The sequence below is a fragment of the Cuculus canorus genome, chromosome 1 (genome assembly GCF_017976375.1).
Source record: "Cuculus canorus isolate bCucCan1 chromosome 1, bCucCan1.pri, whole genome shotgun sequence".
Taxonomy (NCBI): Eukaryota; Metazoa; Chordata; class Aves; order Cuculiformes; family Cuculidae; genus Cuculus; species Cuculus canorus.
Window position 1 is genome coordinate 42,694,713 of NC_071401.1, and position 17,891 is coordinate 42,712,603.

The 17,891-nt window shown below is 42.3% G+C and overlaps 1 protein-coding gene across 6 annotated transcripts in view; it reads right to left on the minus strand.

The window, feature by feature from the left end:
• Nucleotides 1–17,891, minus strand: part of KLF12 (KLF transcription factor 12) — a 243,007-nt gene that overhangs the window by 85,871 nt on the left and 139,245 nt on the right. For 4 of the 6 annotated variants that reach the window (XM_054062948.1, XM_054062927.1, XM_054062932.1 and 1 more), the window contains exon 4: nt 8,188–8,734. In XM_054062948.1, the coding sequence (XP_053918923.1) occupies nt 8,188–8,734 (547 nt within the window). The remainder of the gene's footprint in view (nt 1–8,187; nt 8,735–17,891) is intronic. The other 2 variants (XM_054062957.1, XM_054062941.1) reach the window with 1 other exon arrangement.

Consider the following 17,891-nt stretch of genomic DNA (forward strand, 5'->3'; position numbering starts at 1 on the left):
ACCCAACAGTACCTAACAGTATGTTGCTATCAGCCTCCATCTTCTCTCAGAGCCCTGCACCTCAGCAGCTAGATGTCACTGGAAGGGAATGGCCTCTCAACTCCTTTCTTCAGGCACTTGCATTGCAAAGGCAAGCAGCCCAACGCTGCCATACAGCCAGTGAGGTGCCTTTTTGGGGGTGCTGAGCTTACCTGCCTTGGCAGATCGCATGGGGAACTCAGCACTGTGAGCTCTCCTCTCGCTGGATGCTGGGGCACCAGCCCTGGCAAAGGAAATTGGCTTGGTGCCCCCTTGCGCTGTGGACCTTCTTACTAGGAAGACGAGAAGAGGAGCCACTGCCCTGTGACTCATGCCTTGTTTTTCTGGGAAAGGAGCAAAAGTGTCTGGGAAATTTCAGTAAGTTCCTGAAGATAGGACAACGGCAACGCTTTTTTCTACTCTCTCGCTGCCTGCCACCATTTGCTGAATGCCAAAGAGGTGCCTCAGTCTCCAGCAGCAACACCGAAGAAAAAGATCTTTGACACTACTGCCCTAGTTGGCAAATCCGGAAGATAGGTAATTTGAAGAAGGACACAGTAATCATCATTAAAACCAATAATCTGCCAACAGTTACGAATACTGTAGCATCTAAACCATTAATCTGGTCTCTACATTTGGCATAGTTCAGTACCTGAAATACTGCAAGAAGGAAACTGCTGACTAACAGTGGTTTCTTTTGTTCTTTCTTAAACTGCCACTCTCTCAAATACATCTGACAAAATAATGCACCTAGGTGGATCAAATGCCAAGTAGAGGAGTAAAGGGACCGACTCATTTCCATCCTCCCTCACTCTTGGAAAATAGGTTTTACAGCTATGCAAACCCAGCCTTGCACAGTAGCTTGATGTCTGAAACAACTGAACATTCCCACTTCTTGGCAGTTTCTTTAGAGAAGAGGGGCCCAGCATGGATTTCCCTAGCAGATGAACATCAAAGGAGAATGTCACTGACGCTGTTGGGTATTTTTGACAATGGAAGCAACACTTCCAGATGCACATGTACAGGAGTTATTTGAAATGATGCCCTCAGAGATGAAGTGTTAGGCTCAGGTTTACTTAACGTGCTTTAAGAAAATGAATTCTGGCTTAATGGAACTAAGAAATGCAGGAGAATGATGGAATTAATTATTTTGCCCTCCTAGGCTGGTCGATACTGTATGAAGCACATACACAGTATTTTTCTTCCTATTTAAAGTTCATTATAAGCACTTTACGCATTGGAAAATGCTCTGAGTGCACCTATCAGATTTTCAATCAAACCAGCTTGGAGTCTGGTAGGGGTGGCAGAATTGGTCGATTTATTTCATAAAACTTTATGTACAAAGCAGCAGTATCCATGAACATAATGGTCAGAATATAGAGTCTACAGGGGCAATTTTTATTACAATTTATAGCAAGATTACCCATACTCCACAGTTTTCAGATTTTATTGAGATTTTATGGGACTATATGGCTGGAGCAGTTAACTGCACCCAGCGTAGCTATGGTTCACAGAGAATGGGAATTGGCACTGAATGCACAGTGTAACTAATCTACCAGAGAATATTAATTGCTATGATCCAATCAAAGGCAATATTTAAAATCATTTCACCAGTCAAATAATTTGCCATAAGCCTGTAAATGAATAGCTATGTGGAGAAATACAGAGGTGAGAGTGACTGCATGGATGTAATGTATGCACATATTTAAGCATCTTTGCCGTTGGGTTGTATACATAAACACACAACACCATTTTTTTAAGCAAAGGAGTTTTCTCCTTCTAAGCTATTTGAATGCCATGAGACCTCATCTACACAAAAAACAAATGACTGAGATTTATATCTCACTGAGCATCAAATACACAAATACTCTATCACCAAAAGCAAATAGGGAAAAAAATAAGCACAGAATATAATCAATATTAAATAAAATATTGCAAAGCCACTACAAAGTGTGGCACTTTGGGACATGGTTTAAAGGCATTACAGTGTTGGGCTGACGGTTGGACTTGATGATCTCAGAGGTCTTTTCCAACTTTAATGATTCTATTATTCTTATGCTGGGCTTCACAAATAAAGTGGGAACACACATCTACCTCATCCTCTTCCCCAAAACTGCTCCTAGTTAAAAACATACATGATCTTTAATCTACTGCTGATATATCTCAGAAGAGCATGTGATTCTTTAGAGGAAAAACTTAAGCATGTCACTGGCGAGTCATCAGAAATATGGCTTTTCTGGAGATTTATGTTTATGGGGACTCCCCGTAGCCAATCCAAGCTACTTTGTCTTCAAACAACCTCCTTCTCAATTTCAAACACCACAGCATGCCTTGTAACCTGTGTTTTAATTCTCCATTCTGACAAGAATTACTACTTACTCTAGTTCTTAAATACATACACCATCTCCAGCAACACAGGTCCCACCCTGAACACAAGCCCCTCCTCCACCTGCTTCTCTTCCTGGATAGCCATCACCAATCTGCTTCTCCTTTCCAAGAACCACTAACACTTCTTCCAGATGTACTGAGCATATAGGGGGAGAGAGATGCAACATTTGAGGGGACAAGAGCGTGGAGGTGGACAGGTTGGAAGATATGCAGCCGTAAAAGATTTTTGTGTGTAACAAAAAAACTACAAACCCTTCACCTCAACGCAACTCAAATCCAAAATAACCACCTACTAAAATGCAGAAAGGATAATCATTTCACATGAAAGAAAAAAGGAAACACTACTGGTTTTAGTTAAATCTCTCCCACGGCATAATTTATACAAACAGACTATATAATCTGACCTCTAAACATACAGAACTGATCCCTAAGTTTCTAACCTTGTACAACAAATTGTGTTTACTTTTTTGAAATAAACTTTACAGTAGGCAGAAATAACAGGCTGTACTTCAAAAAATAAGGGCAGTGTAATCAAGTGGTTATTACCATTAAAGGGGAAATTTAGATTGGCTATTGGGAAGAAATTTTTGATTATGAGGGTGGTGAGGCACTGGCACAGGTTGCCCAGAGAAGTTGTGGAAGCCCCATCCCTGGAGATGTTTAACGCCAGGTTGGATGAGGCTTTGAGCAGCCTGACCCAGTGGAAGGCACCTCTACTCATGGCAAGGGGTTTGGAACTAGATGATCTTTAGGGTCCCTTCTGACCCAAACCACTTTATGATTTTATGGTTCTATGAAAAATCTGTAGCGAAAAGTACTGTATTTACTACTTATTAATGTATCCACAGTGAGGAATGTGGCATGGGTAAACTACAAACGGAGGCAATCTCTGTATTTCTGCTAGGTCTATACACAGGCATAGTAATATAAAAATACTCCATGTCAATGTCATTATGGATGTTTACATACATGGGAATTGGATGAAGTTCAGGTGGCAAATTTAAATTTATGAAGTTCTGACCACTGGATTTCGCTAGTGGTTGTGTCTTCTGAAAACTTAAAGACCCATGAGAACCCCAAAATTTGAACCCAAAACCCCAGAAACATCAAAGTCGCACACGTCTTTGTAGCACCATCATCAAAAAAGAGTGTCTAAAAGGCCCTTCTATGAATGGAGTCTTCTGAATTACAGAAAACTATTTTCAAGCATATTATCTTTGGCAAAGGCTGCTGTCAGAGGGATATGATTTGCCAGTAGTATTCACAGATATCTTCTGAAATCAAAACAGTGGAAAGACTCAACGGGACCAGAGTTTGCAGGGGAAAGTGATGCTGCCATACCAGGCCCTTTCACTCCTTTCTGTCCAAGCCCCTCCCTGTTCCCCCTTTCACCCCGCCTAGATCTGTTTTTTTACCCTTCTTTTCCTTCATTCCCTTTCCTCTGTCTCCATCCCTTTCCCATTCTTCCTGAGCATGTCCACACATCCCTAGTCATCTCACCACCTCTCCTTTTCTCCCCACTCCCACCCTTCCATGCTCCCTCTTTCCCCACTACCCAGCCCCTTCCAACCTTCTCCTTGCCTTTTCCCAGCCACAATTTTTTTTGCTTTACCCTTAACTCATTTTTTTTTTTTCAGATTTCCTAATTTGGCTTAGTTTCTGCAAGTGCTTACAAAGACAAAAAAAAAAAAGAGGACAGTAATCCAAACCAAACTTGAGGTTCATGGCAGAAAACCACAGAGGTTCTAGAATTTTTCAACAAAAAAAGCTGGGGGAAAAAATTCAACATGGGAAGCGCTATATTTATTTCTTTACTCTCAGTCTGAGGAAGAGTGGAATAGTTTTTTCTTGAAATTTTCCTCAAAAAGAAAGAAGAAATAGCCTGAGACAGATATGTGGCATGGAAAACGTTAGCCTAAATGGTTAACATATAGATTGACTTATAGCAACTGAAGACAAGGTTTTAATGAAATTCATTTGACAACCTTACCTGTAGGTGCTGTTACCTGCCGTGCCACTCACTACACCTTTTAACAAGCCTCACCATTGCTGAACAAGGAGGAAAAAAGATGAAGAAAGAGTTTTTCATGGGATTTTAATGCTCTGGAAATATTTTAATGTATAATAAAGGGCAACAACACCAAAACAGGTGGGAGTGTTGAGCTGCTTGAGGGTAGGAAGGTTCTGCAGAGGGATCTGGACAGGCTAGATCAACTGGGCCCAGGTAAACTGCATGAGGTCTAACAAGGCTAAGTGTCTTTGTCTGGAGCACAAGTCATAAGAGGAGCAGCTAAGGGAAATTGGGTGGTTTTGCCTGGAGAAGAGAAGGCTGAGAGGAGATCTTATCACTCTCTACAACCACCTGAAAGGAGGCTGTGGCGAGGTGGGTGGCGGTGGGTGGCTGACCAGGGAAGTAGTGGTGTCTCCATCCTTGGAGGTGTTCAAAAAACATGTAAACGTGGCACTTTGGGACAGGGTTTACTAGGCATTATGGTGTTGGGTTGATGGTTGGACTTGATGATCTTAGAGGTCAGGAAAAAAGTCTCCAAGTGCTTTCCAAGGTTTTGGATGACAAGATAACTGTCCTCTTGTTTTTTGGTTTTTTTTTTGTCTTTGTAAGCACCTGCAGAAACCAAGCCAAGTTAGGAAATCTGAAAAAAAATGCGTTAAGGGTAAAATTGTGTCTGGGAAAAGGCAAGGAGGAGGTTGGAAGGGGCTGGGTAGTGGGGAGAGAGGGAGGATGGAAGGGTGGGATGGAAGAGAGAAGGAGAGGTGGTGAGATGGCTATGGATGATTGAACTTGTTCACCACGTGAACCACTGAAGCAAGTGAACTTCATCTCTTTGCCATTTTGTAGGGGTGGCAGAGGCTGTAGGTCAGACCTGTGGTGGCTGGCTCCTGTCTGCTCTGTGCCCTGACAGCCCTAGCACATTACAACAGTTTGTGCATACTGAATAATGCAAGGATTAGTTTGTACGGGACAACTTGCACAGCTGGGCTGGCAGTGTGGGGGGAAGCAAACTGAGACCTCCCACTTTGGAGGTCTTTCTGGGGTAGCTCCTCTCCAGCGGCTGCATCAGGGGAAAGTCCACAGTCGGCAGGGGAGTCCGCAAGCAACCATGTGTGTTTGTGCACATATGCGAGTGTTGTGGGATTACAGAGCAGTGTTAGACATCTGTAAGAATTTAGTAAGATTTTGTAAACACCTCATGTTGTATTACCAATACAGAGCATATCATCCATTGATTACTTTCTAATTATGTGTTGTTAATAAATTCCTAAAAATGCCTCAATCCCGATATTGATTTACACTAGATGAACAGAGATTTTTATCAGGCAAAAAGCATTGATCTGACAAACAGATGCCCTTGTAGCAGGATACCTCTGGCTCCCACTGCCCGCCTTGGGGTGCAGCACGTGGCACAGGACCTGACAGGATGCTGCTGGCAGCTTATATATACAAAGGCTAATTCTCTGCAAACCTGCCTTGTTTTCAATGCCACAGAAAGGGTTTGATTTAACAGGAAACCTTGCAAGTGAAAAATAGAAGGCAGGAGGCAGGACAGAGAGCAGAAACAAGCAGCACACTGGGAGGCACAAAAGGAGATCTGAGACTCTTCTAAAGAAAGGTGTGACAGAGAATGTCAGGATGAATGATGCCACGGAGAAGGATGTGCAGCAGCAGAGGTGGAGATGACAGTAAGGGTTAGAAATATTAACAAATAAGGAGGGAGAGATGAAGCAGAGCTTCTGAAACCAGCACTCAAAGAACAGTCAGCAAGATGGGAAGGACTAGAAAAAATGGAAAAACAGAAAGAGAAGGGCAAACAGAAGAGAAGTTAGTGGTTTCTTGTGCTGGCAGGAAGAGAGAATTCAAACAGAACATGAATCACAGAATCATAGAATGGTTTGGGTTGGAAGTGACCTTCAAGATCATCTAGTTCCAACCCTCCTGCAATTTATATCAAAAGAACTGGTGATGGAAAAATGGGTACAACTGATAAGATAAAAATAAATTAAAGAACACTAAATCCCTACTTTTTCTTTAGCTGTACATTAATAGGTGCTGTAGGGTTGGTTAATGTTCTCTGGCAATAATAGCATAAAGCTGATATTGTCAGGGCAGCTCAGGAAGCCTGGAGCTTGTGGGCTGAAATCCCTACAGCACATTAAATTCTGGAATTTTGTTGACAAAACTAGGATAGCAAAACTCCAGTTTTACAAGATCAAGAGGTGCTTCCCATAGAGGAAATTACTACCAGAGCCAACTAGCACCTTTGAAAAGAAAACAAGTGGGAAAACTGTGGATAAGCTCAAGGTCAGCTGCAGCTCAAAGCTTCAAAATCAAACTTTCTTTTTTTCCCAGAGAACATGGTGAAAAGTTCTGCTTCCATTCATTATTCCTTGACATAATGGCACAAAGTCTTAAAATTACATCACAGTATGAAGATGCAATAAACCATCATTTTGAGGCTTAAAACAAAACCTGGATCAGCTGTGAGCTCACGTCCTATGTCCAAGCCTTTTCAGAGGGCATAGTCCACACTCAGGCACTGAGGGAGCAGGGGAGAACCAAAGATTTTTGGACAACAGAATGCTACTAAACATCAGAATGACCCATCACTGTAGTCCTGTACAATAATACACAGTTGCTAGTACACCAAAACCAGACATGAGGGTTGAAAACAGGTCTTTTAGTTGTAGAGACCCGTTCATTATGCAATTAGGTACGCAAGAGATGTTGTAAGATAGATTACTGAATGCCTTGTGGTTTCATAAGTCCTAAAGTAAGGTTACCCATCAGTACCCTCCCTTTCTGCCTCAGGCAGTATCTCATTTCAGGGGAGAATTAGCCATATTTTATTCACTCGCATGCGATGAACCTTGAAATGAGTCTCTCTCCTTCTTTTCCTTATGTTCCCATCTCTGTCACTAATGCCTTCTTTATAAAGCTATGCTTTTCAAAGTATCTGGGCACATCTGTTTCCTCTTTTGTTCATCCACCCATGATGTTGCCTCTAACAGGTTTTTGCTCCCTCCAAAATTGTTATGTTCCCATTTCTTCTTGCTCTCCAGCTCCCCTTTCTGTGTTCTTTGGACACCTTTTCCAGAGTGTATCTGTCCTTCTGGCACATGCTTTCTTCCTCCCTTCACACCTCCATGCGCCTCTCAGGTCCTGGGCCTGCAAAACTCATTCCCAACACATACACTCTGTGGTTTCCTTCCTTTCTGCTGTTTCATCTGGAAGAAGAATCCTCATTCAAAACATTAACAGTGCCACTCCTTGAGTTTAATAAAACCTACCTCTCTGTATCGCCTACCGCTCTTTGGTTCAAATGTCTGCTCTTCTCACATTCCTACAGCCCAATAATTACTTTCTCTTTGTATGGAAACAAAAATCTTCCTGGCATTCCCTCCTTTGCCAAATCTGTATCACTTGGTGAGTTTTCCATGCTCCTCTATGATGTTTTATATATTGTCACTATTCCATTTTTCCTGTTTCTTCACCTTCTGGGGAGGATTTATTCCTCTAAGGACAAAATTTGCCATGTGTTGTCTGAGCACCTTACACCACTGCCAACCTCAATCTTTATAAAAATATTTATTCATTTTAAAGAGCATCTGGGGTAAGACTTTTAAAAAGTTCCTCCCAATAGCGTAAGTCTTTTCAGCAAATGACACAGTAGCTTTGGAAACTAACAGCTTCATAACACTTACATTTTCCTCCTACAAGAGCAGTTTTAGAGATGCCACAGATGCACAAAACTCGTTCCACCTTACCTTTGACATGGCTTCTCCCATCCTCCAACAGCGGTACTACTATAGTGTTGTTCATATTCCCAGGTGATCTCACAGCTGTATAGACAACAGGTACCGACTGTACCACCACGGGGATACGATGCACGTGACTCATTTTGTTGGACTGCAAGTTCATGGGGCTTGAAGGTGGTACTGGATGGATAATGTGCAAAAACTGCTGGCCTCCAACACCAGATGCAGAGGCCACAAGAGGACCTGGAGTTAATACTGACGGTACAGACGCTGCTGAGGATACTGATGTTATTACCGTGGGTGATGAAGCTGGTCGACTAGAAGAAGAAGAAGTAGAAGTAGAAGAAGGGGATGAGGCAGATGCTGTCATGGAAACCGGTGAAGATGAAGCTGCTGTAGGGGATGACCTGGCTTTGTTTATTGACAAGTCCACTGGTTCAGTCTGTGTTTGAAAATGGTCTGTAGATAATGAATCCTCCACAGGATCTGCCTTCATGTTGTTTAGTAACAAGGGTACAGCTTCCATATCTGGGTAGTTGTGGACGTTTGGAGACTGCTGAGGAAGGACAAAGGGACATAGTTACATACGTGGCTAAAGATGACTTGCATACCCAATTGCTAATGCACATCACACAACTTGGTCAAGAAAGCCACAAGTCTTATTTCCTTTGCTTGTGTCAGCTCATATTTAGAGGACAAATCATTCTAGAAAGCACCGACATGTTCAGTTTGAACAGAGTACTAAAGAAAAGTTCTACACCCATTTCTTAGAAGATGGAAGGATTAACTGCACAAAATCACTCCGTTTCTTTGCAATACACAAAATCATCAGTGCCAAAACTTCTATTATCTCCACGAGTAACCGCTATTTATGTTGATATGATGTTTATTCCCAACACCTAACTTTAAGCTACAGCAATACTCTCTTGTGTCACCTCCGATGGAAAAGAATAAAAAACACCACAATTTTTCAAATGTTCTGCATGCCTGAAGATCTGAATTTCCTCTTACTTGCCTACCTTCTTCTGGGCTAGGCAGACTTTGCTTCTTCTTTCTGTCATAAGTTACCTGTAAAAGAAGCCTTAGCACTCTGAAGGAAGCCTCCAAGGAAGCTGAGGAGGGACTTTTTACCAGGGCATATAGTGATATAACAAGGGGGAATGGCTTTAAATAGTAAGAGGGAAGATTTAGATTAGAAATTAGGAAGAAATTCTTAACAATGAGGGTGGTAAAACACTGAAACAGGTTGCCCAGGGAAGCTGTGGATGCCCTCTCCCTGCAAATGTTCAAGGCCAGGTTGGATGGGCCTTGAGCAGCCTGGTCTAATGCGAGGTGTCCCTGACCATGGCACAGGGGTTGGATCTGGATGATCCTTAAGGTTCCTTCTAACCCGAACTCTTTTATGATTCTTGTTTGCTTTTGCAGCAATCTCTGTCCACACCACTGTTCAGAAGGCAGTACTTCACACTAAACACAGTCTTTCAGCTGAAAGTTTGACTTTTTGCATTCTGTATGGTTACTGATTATGGATGTATAGGTCAGCGCAGAGCTCCAGGTTTGTATGGTTATCCTGTTACAATGGATACAGTGATTTGCTATTCTGAATCATCACACTGGAGAGCCTTCCCTGTTGTTATAATTGTTTCTATTATTCTGCACTAATTAAGAACAATTTTCCTGACTTTGCAAAATAATTTTATGGTTTAGACCAACTCGTTCAAAGCTGGTTGGCCTAAATTTATTCTAAAGTGGTACTGTCTCCTATTTTTAGAGTTTAATTCTTTATTTCCATCATCAAAGAAATTAATAGAATTTTTGAATAATGCTAGGCCAAAGATAGATCCCTGAAAAAGCTCATTTAATATGTCTTTCCTCGTTGACAGTACATCAATGACTACTCTTTAAAAATGTTTTTTCAAGTAATTTTCAATAAGCAGAGCAAGAAAGGAAATGCCCATCGATAACCTAGTAGTAAGACAAAGCACAGCTCTCTGCTCCTCAGCTCAGCACCTGAGTACCACAACACTGCACTGCAGCAGAGCTTCTCTACAGGCACAGACACACCATCACACGCTCTAGTACAGAAAACCAACACTCATAGAAACATTTGCTAAGCTGCTTCAAACCTAACTTGACCCAAAGTTACTATTCCACATATAGATCTAATAAGCAACCTTTTTAAGGTACCAAAGCAGTTCTAAACAAATTCTCTCAATCTCTAGATTATAGTATTTACTGAGTATCTAAAAACATGAAGTGAAAAAATATTTAAGCCGCAAATATTTTAGTTTGTCTACTCTAAATAAGCTAACAATCAAGCAAGCTATGAATTCACTTCGAGATTTTTATAATCAATTACGTTAAATATTTTCATGGAGAACTCTCCTGGTTTTGAGTCCCAGCCAAATTTCATTATCTAATGGAGTTCTATTGCATAAGGAAATAGAAACACTAATATTAAAAATTGTCATAATAACAGTCTAAGTGGATATCACCCCCACCATGCTGAAAAATGAGGTATTCTAGAACATCCCATCTATTCAGCTGATTTAGACTGGTTCTTGGATCTGACATTTCACTCCATTTGAAAGCAAGAACATCTTTGGAACAGCAAGTCTCTTCCTCTATTCATACACAAATCAACTTCAATCAAAGGGACTCCAACTCATTCAGTCACTGGACCCTGCTGTTCTGCTATAACAGAAATAACAAAAGCAAAAATTCCCTTTATGAAGACAATGGGAAGTTCTCCTGCTAAAAAAAAAAGAACATGGAGTGAAGACCAGGTCACTTTTCAAAGCACATAACAAGCTACAAGTGATGATGTTATGAAATTTCTTCTTCAATAAGGCAAAAATGCCTGTAATTGCCCAGTGATGATTCTTGGTGACTTCCTCTGAAACACCTTACCTTGGCTGTTGCCAGTAATGAGATTCTGCCTTAGGCATACTGTATGTGCCATGATAAAGACAAAACTATAAACACACGTGGCATAAGTAGTTAAATCTGTCAAAGCTTGATGAGTCTTATATATGCAATGGGCAAACAGACTTGTCCTGCTTTGGTGAACTGATGGCAGAGTGACGGCAAGGCAGAGGGTGACACCCTGCACAGCACAGGGTATACCCACATCTTCACACAGCCAAAAGCAATGTCTTCTGTCGGAACTAGGCTTGGGAAAGAGTGCCTGGGGAGCTGCCTGGTGGAAAAAGACCTCAGGGTGCTGATCGACAGCCAGCTCAATGTGAGCCAGCAGTGTGCTGAGATGGACAAGAAGGACAACAGCAACCTGGCACGGATCAGAAATGGTGTGGCCAACAGGAGTAGGGAAGTGATTGTGTCCCTCGGCGAGGCTGCACCTTGAATCCTGTGTTCAGTTTTGGACCCCTCATTATACTAGAAGGACAGTGAGTTGCTGGAACGTGGCTGAAGGACAGATTACCTCACTGTTGCTGTCCTCCGTTGGTCTTCAGAGGAAACGCCCTGCACCCTGAAGTGCACTGAAAGCACCAGGGACTCCATGCACGCAGCGTATGCACATCAGATTGGCCAGAGTGCTCCCAGGAGCCTTCTGACTTCTGGGATGCTTCTGAGACTGTATACAAAGAATCCAGGTGGACCTTGAAAGCAGTCCATCACCAAACTGAGTGCAGCTCATCCCAAAGTCTCACCTGCCCCCACAGTAAGCAGCATCAGACCCCTTAGAGGAAAAGTAAGGAATAACTCCAGACCCCCATAGATCTGTTGCTACACGAAGTATTTTTTGTCACGGAGAAAGTCAATTCATTTTGAGACAAAGTACAGGTCATTTATCACCAAAGACTTACAGATTTTTCAAGACTGTGCTAGGAATAGGTCTCTTTTACTATAGTAATTATACCATGTCTTTAGGGAATTAAAGAAAAAAAGGAAAAACTATCCTGTAACTGCAGCCTATCACACAAATCACTTTCTCTTTTAACAGCTCTTCTGCATTTACTTTTGTGATGCGCATCCCTTACATTGCATCTACTTTTTGGCAGGTACCCTCTCCTTGTCCAGAGCTGCTGCATGGGCCATGCAGTGTCTGTGTACTATGGTAACACAGTTGAAATTATTATTTCAGCCTTCAGTAGTGAAACTTAACTTGAAACCTTTATAGTCCCTTCATGACCATCGCTAAACAGGATGAAAACTGATATGCCCTTTGATGACTTCCTTTCCCTCCCCAAACTCTAAGACTAAGAATTCTCTTTTTCTCTGGTAAATTCAGGCTGTGACCGATGCCAGTTGTCATTACAAACGACAGCAGGATCCTTATCAAAACAGGTCTGTATATTCTGTACTTATGATTAAAATTGTAAACCAGTGTTATATTTTGTTCTAGTGTTCTAGTGGTGATGAACAAAGAGATCTACCACAACAACACACGCTCCTTTACAGTGATCTGCAAGTGCTACAGAATTTTCTCCAAAACCTCACATTTTATCTAAGTTGCCAAAGCTCTATTTAAACTGTATTTCAATAAAGACTTTGAACATTAAGTTATCATGGTGAAAGCAAACCTGTCCCAACGACTATTCCAGATTTAGGAACTGCATGATGAAGAGTAGCAATGAAGCCAAAAGCCATGGTGGAATTCCCTCCTTAGCATCTCCCCAGAACATTATTAACTGAGAATTAACTGTTAATTTGCGTAAACAATGAGTGTTGTTGTTAGTTTTATTTAACGGAACCACATCTTTTCTAATAGAGAAGATCATGACACTACAGCTGGGATATTCAGAGGCCATTCTGTCAGCTCATAAAGTCATCTGTATCAAAAACAACTGGTTGTGTGGGATTTTTTTTTTCTTCTGTCTCTCTTTTCCTGCCTTTCCACACTCATCTAGTGAACTAGGCTTCTTGTGGTAGTGTGGGCTCAGCTGATTGTTAGTTTGAGCATCTGTAACAGGTTTTCGCCATCTGGCTCCCAAAAGTGTCTGTGTGGTTTTACAAACTTCACTTTGGTTTTAGGAGTCTAAACTGTTGTTGAGAGTTTGGCAGATTCCAGAGCATTTAGTGGGTTAGAAAAGGTTCAGCCTGAGGTCCCTGTAACCGAGTGGGCGGCCTTGGCGGCCAGCCTATACCATGGAAATACAACATGAAGGGGTACAGTTCCACGCGGCTTCCCTCATCCCACTGCTCCTGTCCACTGGTACAAAGGAGAGCACCAGCTTCAGCCCTGACTCCAGCTGGGACTCCGGCAAATCTCAGCAACATCTCTGTCTGCAACACTGCCAACATATCCCTATACCGCTCCCCATACAGCCAAATACAGGCTGAAACACAACTGGAAGGCAAGTTAGGAAGGCTCCCTGCTAGAAAAGGCTTTTTAATAAAGCTGCAGCCTCTACTAGTCAGTGCTCTTGGCTTATGTTTTGTGTGCCTGCCCTTTAAAGCTATAAACCAGTATTCTCTGCAGTGCTATGTTTCATTAGCTTGCCATTAATAGACGCCACCGGGAACATAACACGTGATTTCCCTATTCACAAAGCCTTTTTTGGCTGTTTAAAAAAGCATCCCTTACTGCCCGTTTCCACAACCATTACAGAAAAACAACCAGCAAGTCACACAACTAGCCACAAGACCCTGAGTGAAGCATGCTGAAGTAATGGCTGATAATGTATTCTTTGCTGGATGGCCATCCTTTCTTGCACAGCTGTACCTCATCTTCCTTCCAGCCCCCTGAACACCACCTCCTCTTAACTTACTTTAGGGTAAATTTTGCAACAGCCCCTTTCCACTCTCTTTTTCTACTCATTGCAATCTTCTCTGCCTACCAGCATTGTCTCCCACCCATAACCAAGCCATCAAGAGCTCACTGTTTCCACACAGCTGAGGTTAAACCCAGTGAAAAAGTAAAGATCATTTTATTTGCAGCAACTCATCCTGATGCCATGCAGTTCATCGACTTCACAGGGTAATGAGCTTCAGTGAATCTTTATGCCTTTCTGGAGTTTTATTGCTCCCACACAACAGAGTTTACAAACCTCCAACAATCAGTTGTCAACTTTATAAGTGTTCTTCCTTTCTGGCAGCAATCTCCCAAGGTCAAATAATTTGTAAGAAAGCATACTAAAAAAGCTGTCCTTGATTATGAAAACTGAACAGACTAAATTTAGCATTTATAAAATAAGCTGGCTTTGAGGACAGGAAGTTAAAAAATGAACTGCTGAATATTTAACTCTTCAGTCAAATCCCATAAACCCCGTTCTTGATCGTCACCATGCTGCCCCACCTCATTGTGCTCTGGCAGGAGAGATTTCAGGCAAAGATGATTTTGTTTTGCCAGGGCTAAAGAAAAAAGAGATGAAAAAATTATACTCCTTTTGAAAAGCTACTCACAATTTTACCCACGTCACTGCCACCGCTTTACCACAATGTCAAGGCTTGGTGGTGCAGGCATGCAGACTTCTGGACAGGCAGTGCAAAACCACCCAGCTCAAACAGCTTTCAGCTCTGATCATCATGCTTGGAGGGTGAAATCTAAATAACCAGGAATATTCTGCAGGTTACAGATTTTCTAACGCTTCACAGGAAAAGAAACACATGCTAAGGTTCCAAATTACAAAGAGCACTTGCTCTAGCAGAAGTAATTTTGCTTCTTTGTAGCACACAGATGTGCTCACAACTCTAATGCCATTAGACAGGCGTGCAGGTGGATTGAGTTTAGGATCTGGTGTGTTCATCTTCGGTATACAATCTGTTTTTAATAATTAAAATGGAACATTTTCCTAATCTGCCCTGTACATAAGATTAGAAAGCTCAACCACTCGTAATTGCAATTCTCCAGGTGGTTGCCACGAAGCATATCTCCCTGTATCGGGTTTTGTCCTGTCACGCTCCTATGAGGCACTTGCAGAACACGAAAGGTTGGCACATGGCTAGCTTGGCTAGGTAGCAGCTTGGGCACTTCAAAGAGCCCCGTTAAGTTATGGTTCAGGCACCCAGGGATTTAATCAGAGTCTTTTTTTGGTTTACCTTCCTGATCTCTTTAAAATTATGGGCAGATGTGTTTGAAAACACCTTCTCATCATGAGAAATTACAGTCAAGCCACTCCCACGCTTCTGCCTGAAAATCACCAGTACAACCAAAGCAACAAAATCATCCGATCATAGAATGATAGAATGGTTTGGGTTGGAAGGGACCTTAAAGAACATCCAGTTCAGCCTCCATGCCATGCGCAGGGACACATTCCACTGGATCAGGTTGCTCAGCGCCTCATCCAGTCTTACCTTGTACGTGTCCAGGAATGGAGCATCCACAACTTCTCTGGGCAACCTATGCCAGTGCCTCACCGCTCTCACAGTCAAAAAATTTCTCCCCAATAGCTAACCTAAATCTCCTCTCTTTCAGTTTAAAACCGCCCCGTCTCGTCCTATGCCTACAGTCCCTGACAAATAGCCTAAAATACTTTTAAGAAAAAGGAAAACTAATACAATCTGGAAAAAAAATTAACTAAACAACCTCTAGGTGAAACACTCTGCTATCTACCTGAAAAGAAGATACATTCCAGACCCACCTAATGCTGACTTTGAGATGTGGCTATCATTCTTAATCCGTACAGGAGGGGTACACCAGTACGGTGGTGACAGACTGCTGTATAAAATCAGAAGGGCAAACACGTAGATAGTTGAAAAAGCTGAGCAAAATACTTAAGAATTTGTTTTCAAATGCAAAAGCACCATGTGAACAGGCATTTGTGCCTTTTTGCTCGAGGCTGCTGCTGCAGGCTTTCCCAGGCTGACAGAACTGCTCAGCTCAGATTCATTGGACAAATGCAGGAGGTCACACTGAAGAAGAAAGAAAAGTGCAAGGCAGCTGGATCTTTCTCCTTTTTTTTTTTTGGAAGCATAAATTTAAAGAAGCGGCTTACTATTACTTTTCAGGCAATGGTTGCTCAAGGTCAAGGTTAAATTTGTGTTCCAAGGAAGAACAGAGATCCTCCTCAATAGACAGCACTCTCAAGTACAGTTGAGTAAGACTCTCTTATCGCAACTTCCATTGCAACTTTTCTAAAAAGCACCAGTCAGCACCAAGAAAGACAGAGGGCAGAGCCTAGGAATTATTAAAATAAAAAGAGGTTCAATGAAAATGCATTAAAATACATTGGAATCGATTCAACAGGAGAGACTGAGATACCCACTCTAAAGTACTTGTGATTCACTTAATGTATCATTATCTCTGCACAACACTTGGATGTTTGATTTCAGAGTGGATGGTTCAGCCTGCAATGCCTAAAAATAAAATCTCTATTGTCTTTGTGAGTCTGAAGAAGGAAAAGAAACGCAGCACATGGGAGGAGGCGCAGGTGGCCTTTGTTAGCAGAGTGTTGCTACATGGGTAGAACCTACAGAAGTTGCCTCAAAATAAAAAAGAATCAACGAAGAGCCAGGGAGACCAAATTCAAACAAACTATTCAAACATAAACAAGCAAAATTCAAGCTCCAAGTCTGTTAAATAATCTTTTAACTTTTCCTAAACAGTCACAGCATGGTGTTATGCCACAACCACTTAAGAAAGTACCATGTGCTGCAACTTTTAGTAGCAGCTCAAAGTAGGACTGAGGAAATGTGTCTGAAAATGAGAGGAGATCCCTACGCAAACAGCATCAGGTTTTAAACAATTAGTTTTACAAGGAATGCAAATACAACTTGGAGATTCTGGTGGATGAGAGCAAAACATGAGCCAGCAATGTGCACTTGCATCTCAGAAAGCCAGCCATATCCTGACGTAAGTACGACCAAGTGGGTTGAGGGAGGAGATTCCGCCCCTCTCCTCTGCTGTTGTGAGATCTCACCTGGAGTCCTGCATTCAGTTCTGGAGTCCTCAGCACAGGAAGGACATGGATCTACCAGAGCATGTCCAGAGGTGGCCACAAAGATGATCAGAGGGCTGGAGGACAGGTAGAGTTGGGGGTTGTTCAGCCTAGAGAAGAGAAGGCTCTAGGGAGACCTTAAAGCAGCCTTCCAGTATTTAAAGGTGGCCCAGGAGAAAGACAGGAACTGGCTCTTTATATGGAGAGCAGGAATAGGACAAGGGCAAACGGTTTTAAGCTGAAAGAGGGAAGATTTAGATTAGATGTGAGAAAGAAATCTTTTATTGTGAGGGTGATGAGGCGCTGGCACAGGTTGCCCAGAGAAGTTGTGGATGCCCCATCCCTGGAGGTGTTCAGGGCTGGGTTGGATGAGGCTTTGAGCAACCTGATGCTGTGGAAGGTGTCCCTGCCCATGGAACTGGATGATCTTTAAGGTCCCTTCCAACTCAAACCACTTTATAATTCCATACCTCTATAATAGTTAGGTCTGACTAAAATTATGCCTTTCAGTGGTTTTGATGGGGAAGGGGGAGATAGAATAAGTTCACTTCAGAAAAAAATGTTTTTATTAAAAATGGCACTTTTCAACGTCTGTTCGCTGAACAGACTTCCAGAACATCTACCCCAGAACTGCCCGGGTCTCCTAGTAAAACAAATATGTTCTGGTAGGATTTGCTGGCACTGAGGGTCCTCAGCCTGAAACTGTTCAGCCAAAACCTCTCATCCTCTGAGTGCAGGAGGCTCCACTCCAGGCTCATTAGACAGAATGAGTTCCCTCAACCTCCATGAAGCCCTCCTCCCTGCTTCCCATTGCCCCTTTTCCTCTGGGAACAGGCAACACTGAGGAGGACATCAGCTGACCCTGAAGAAGGA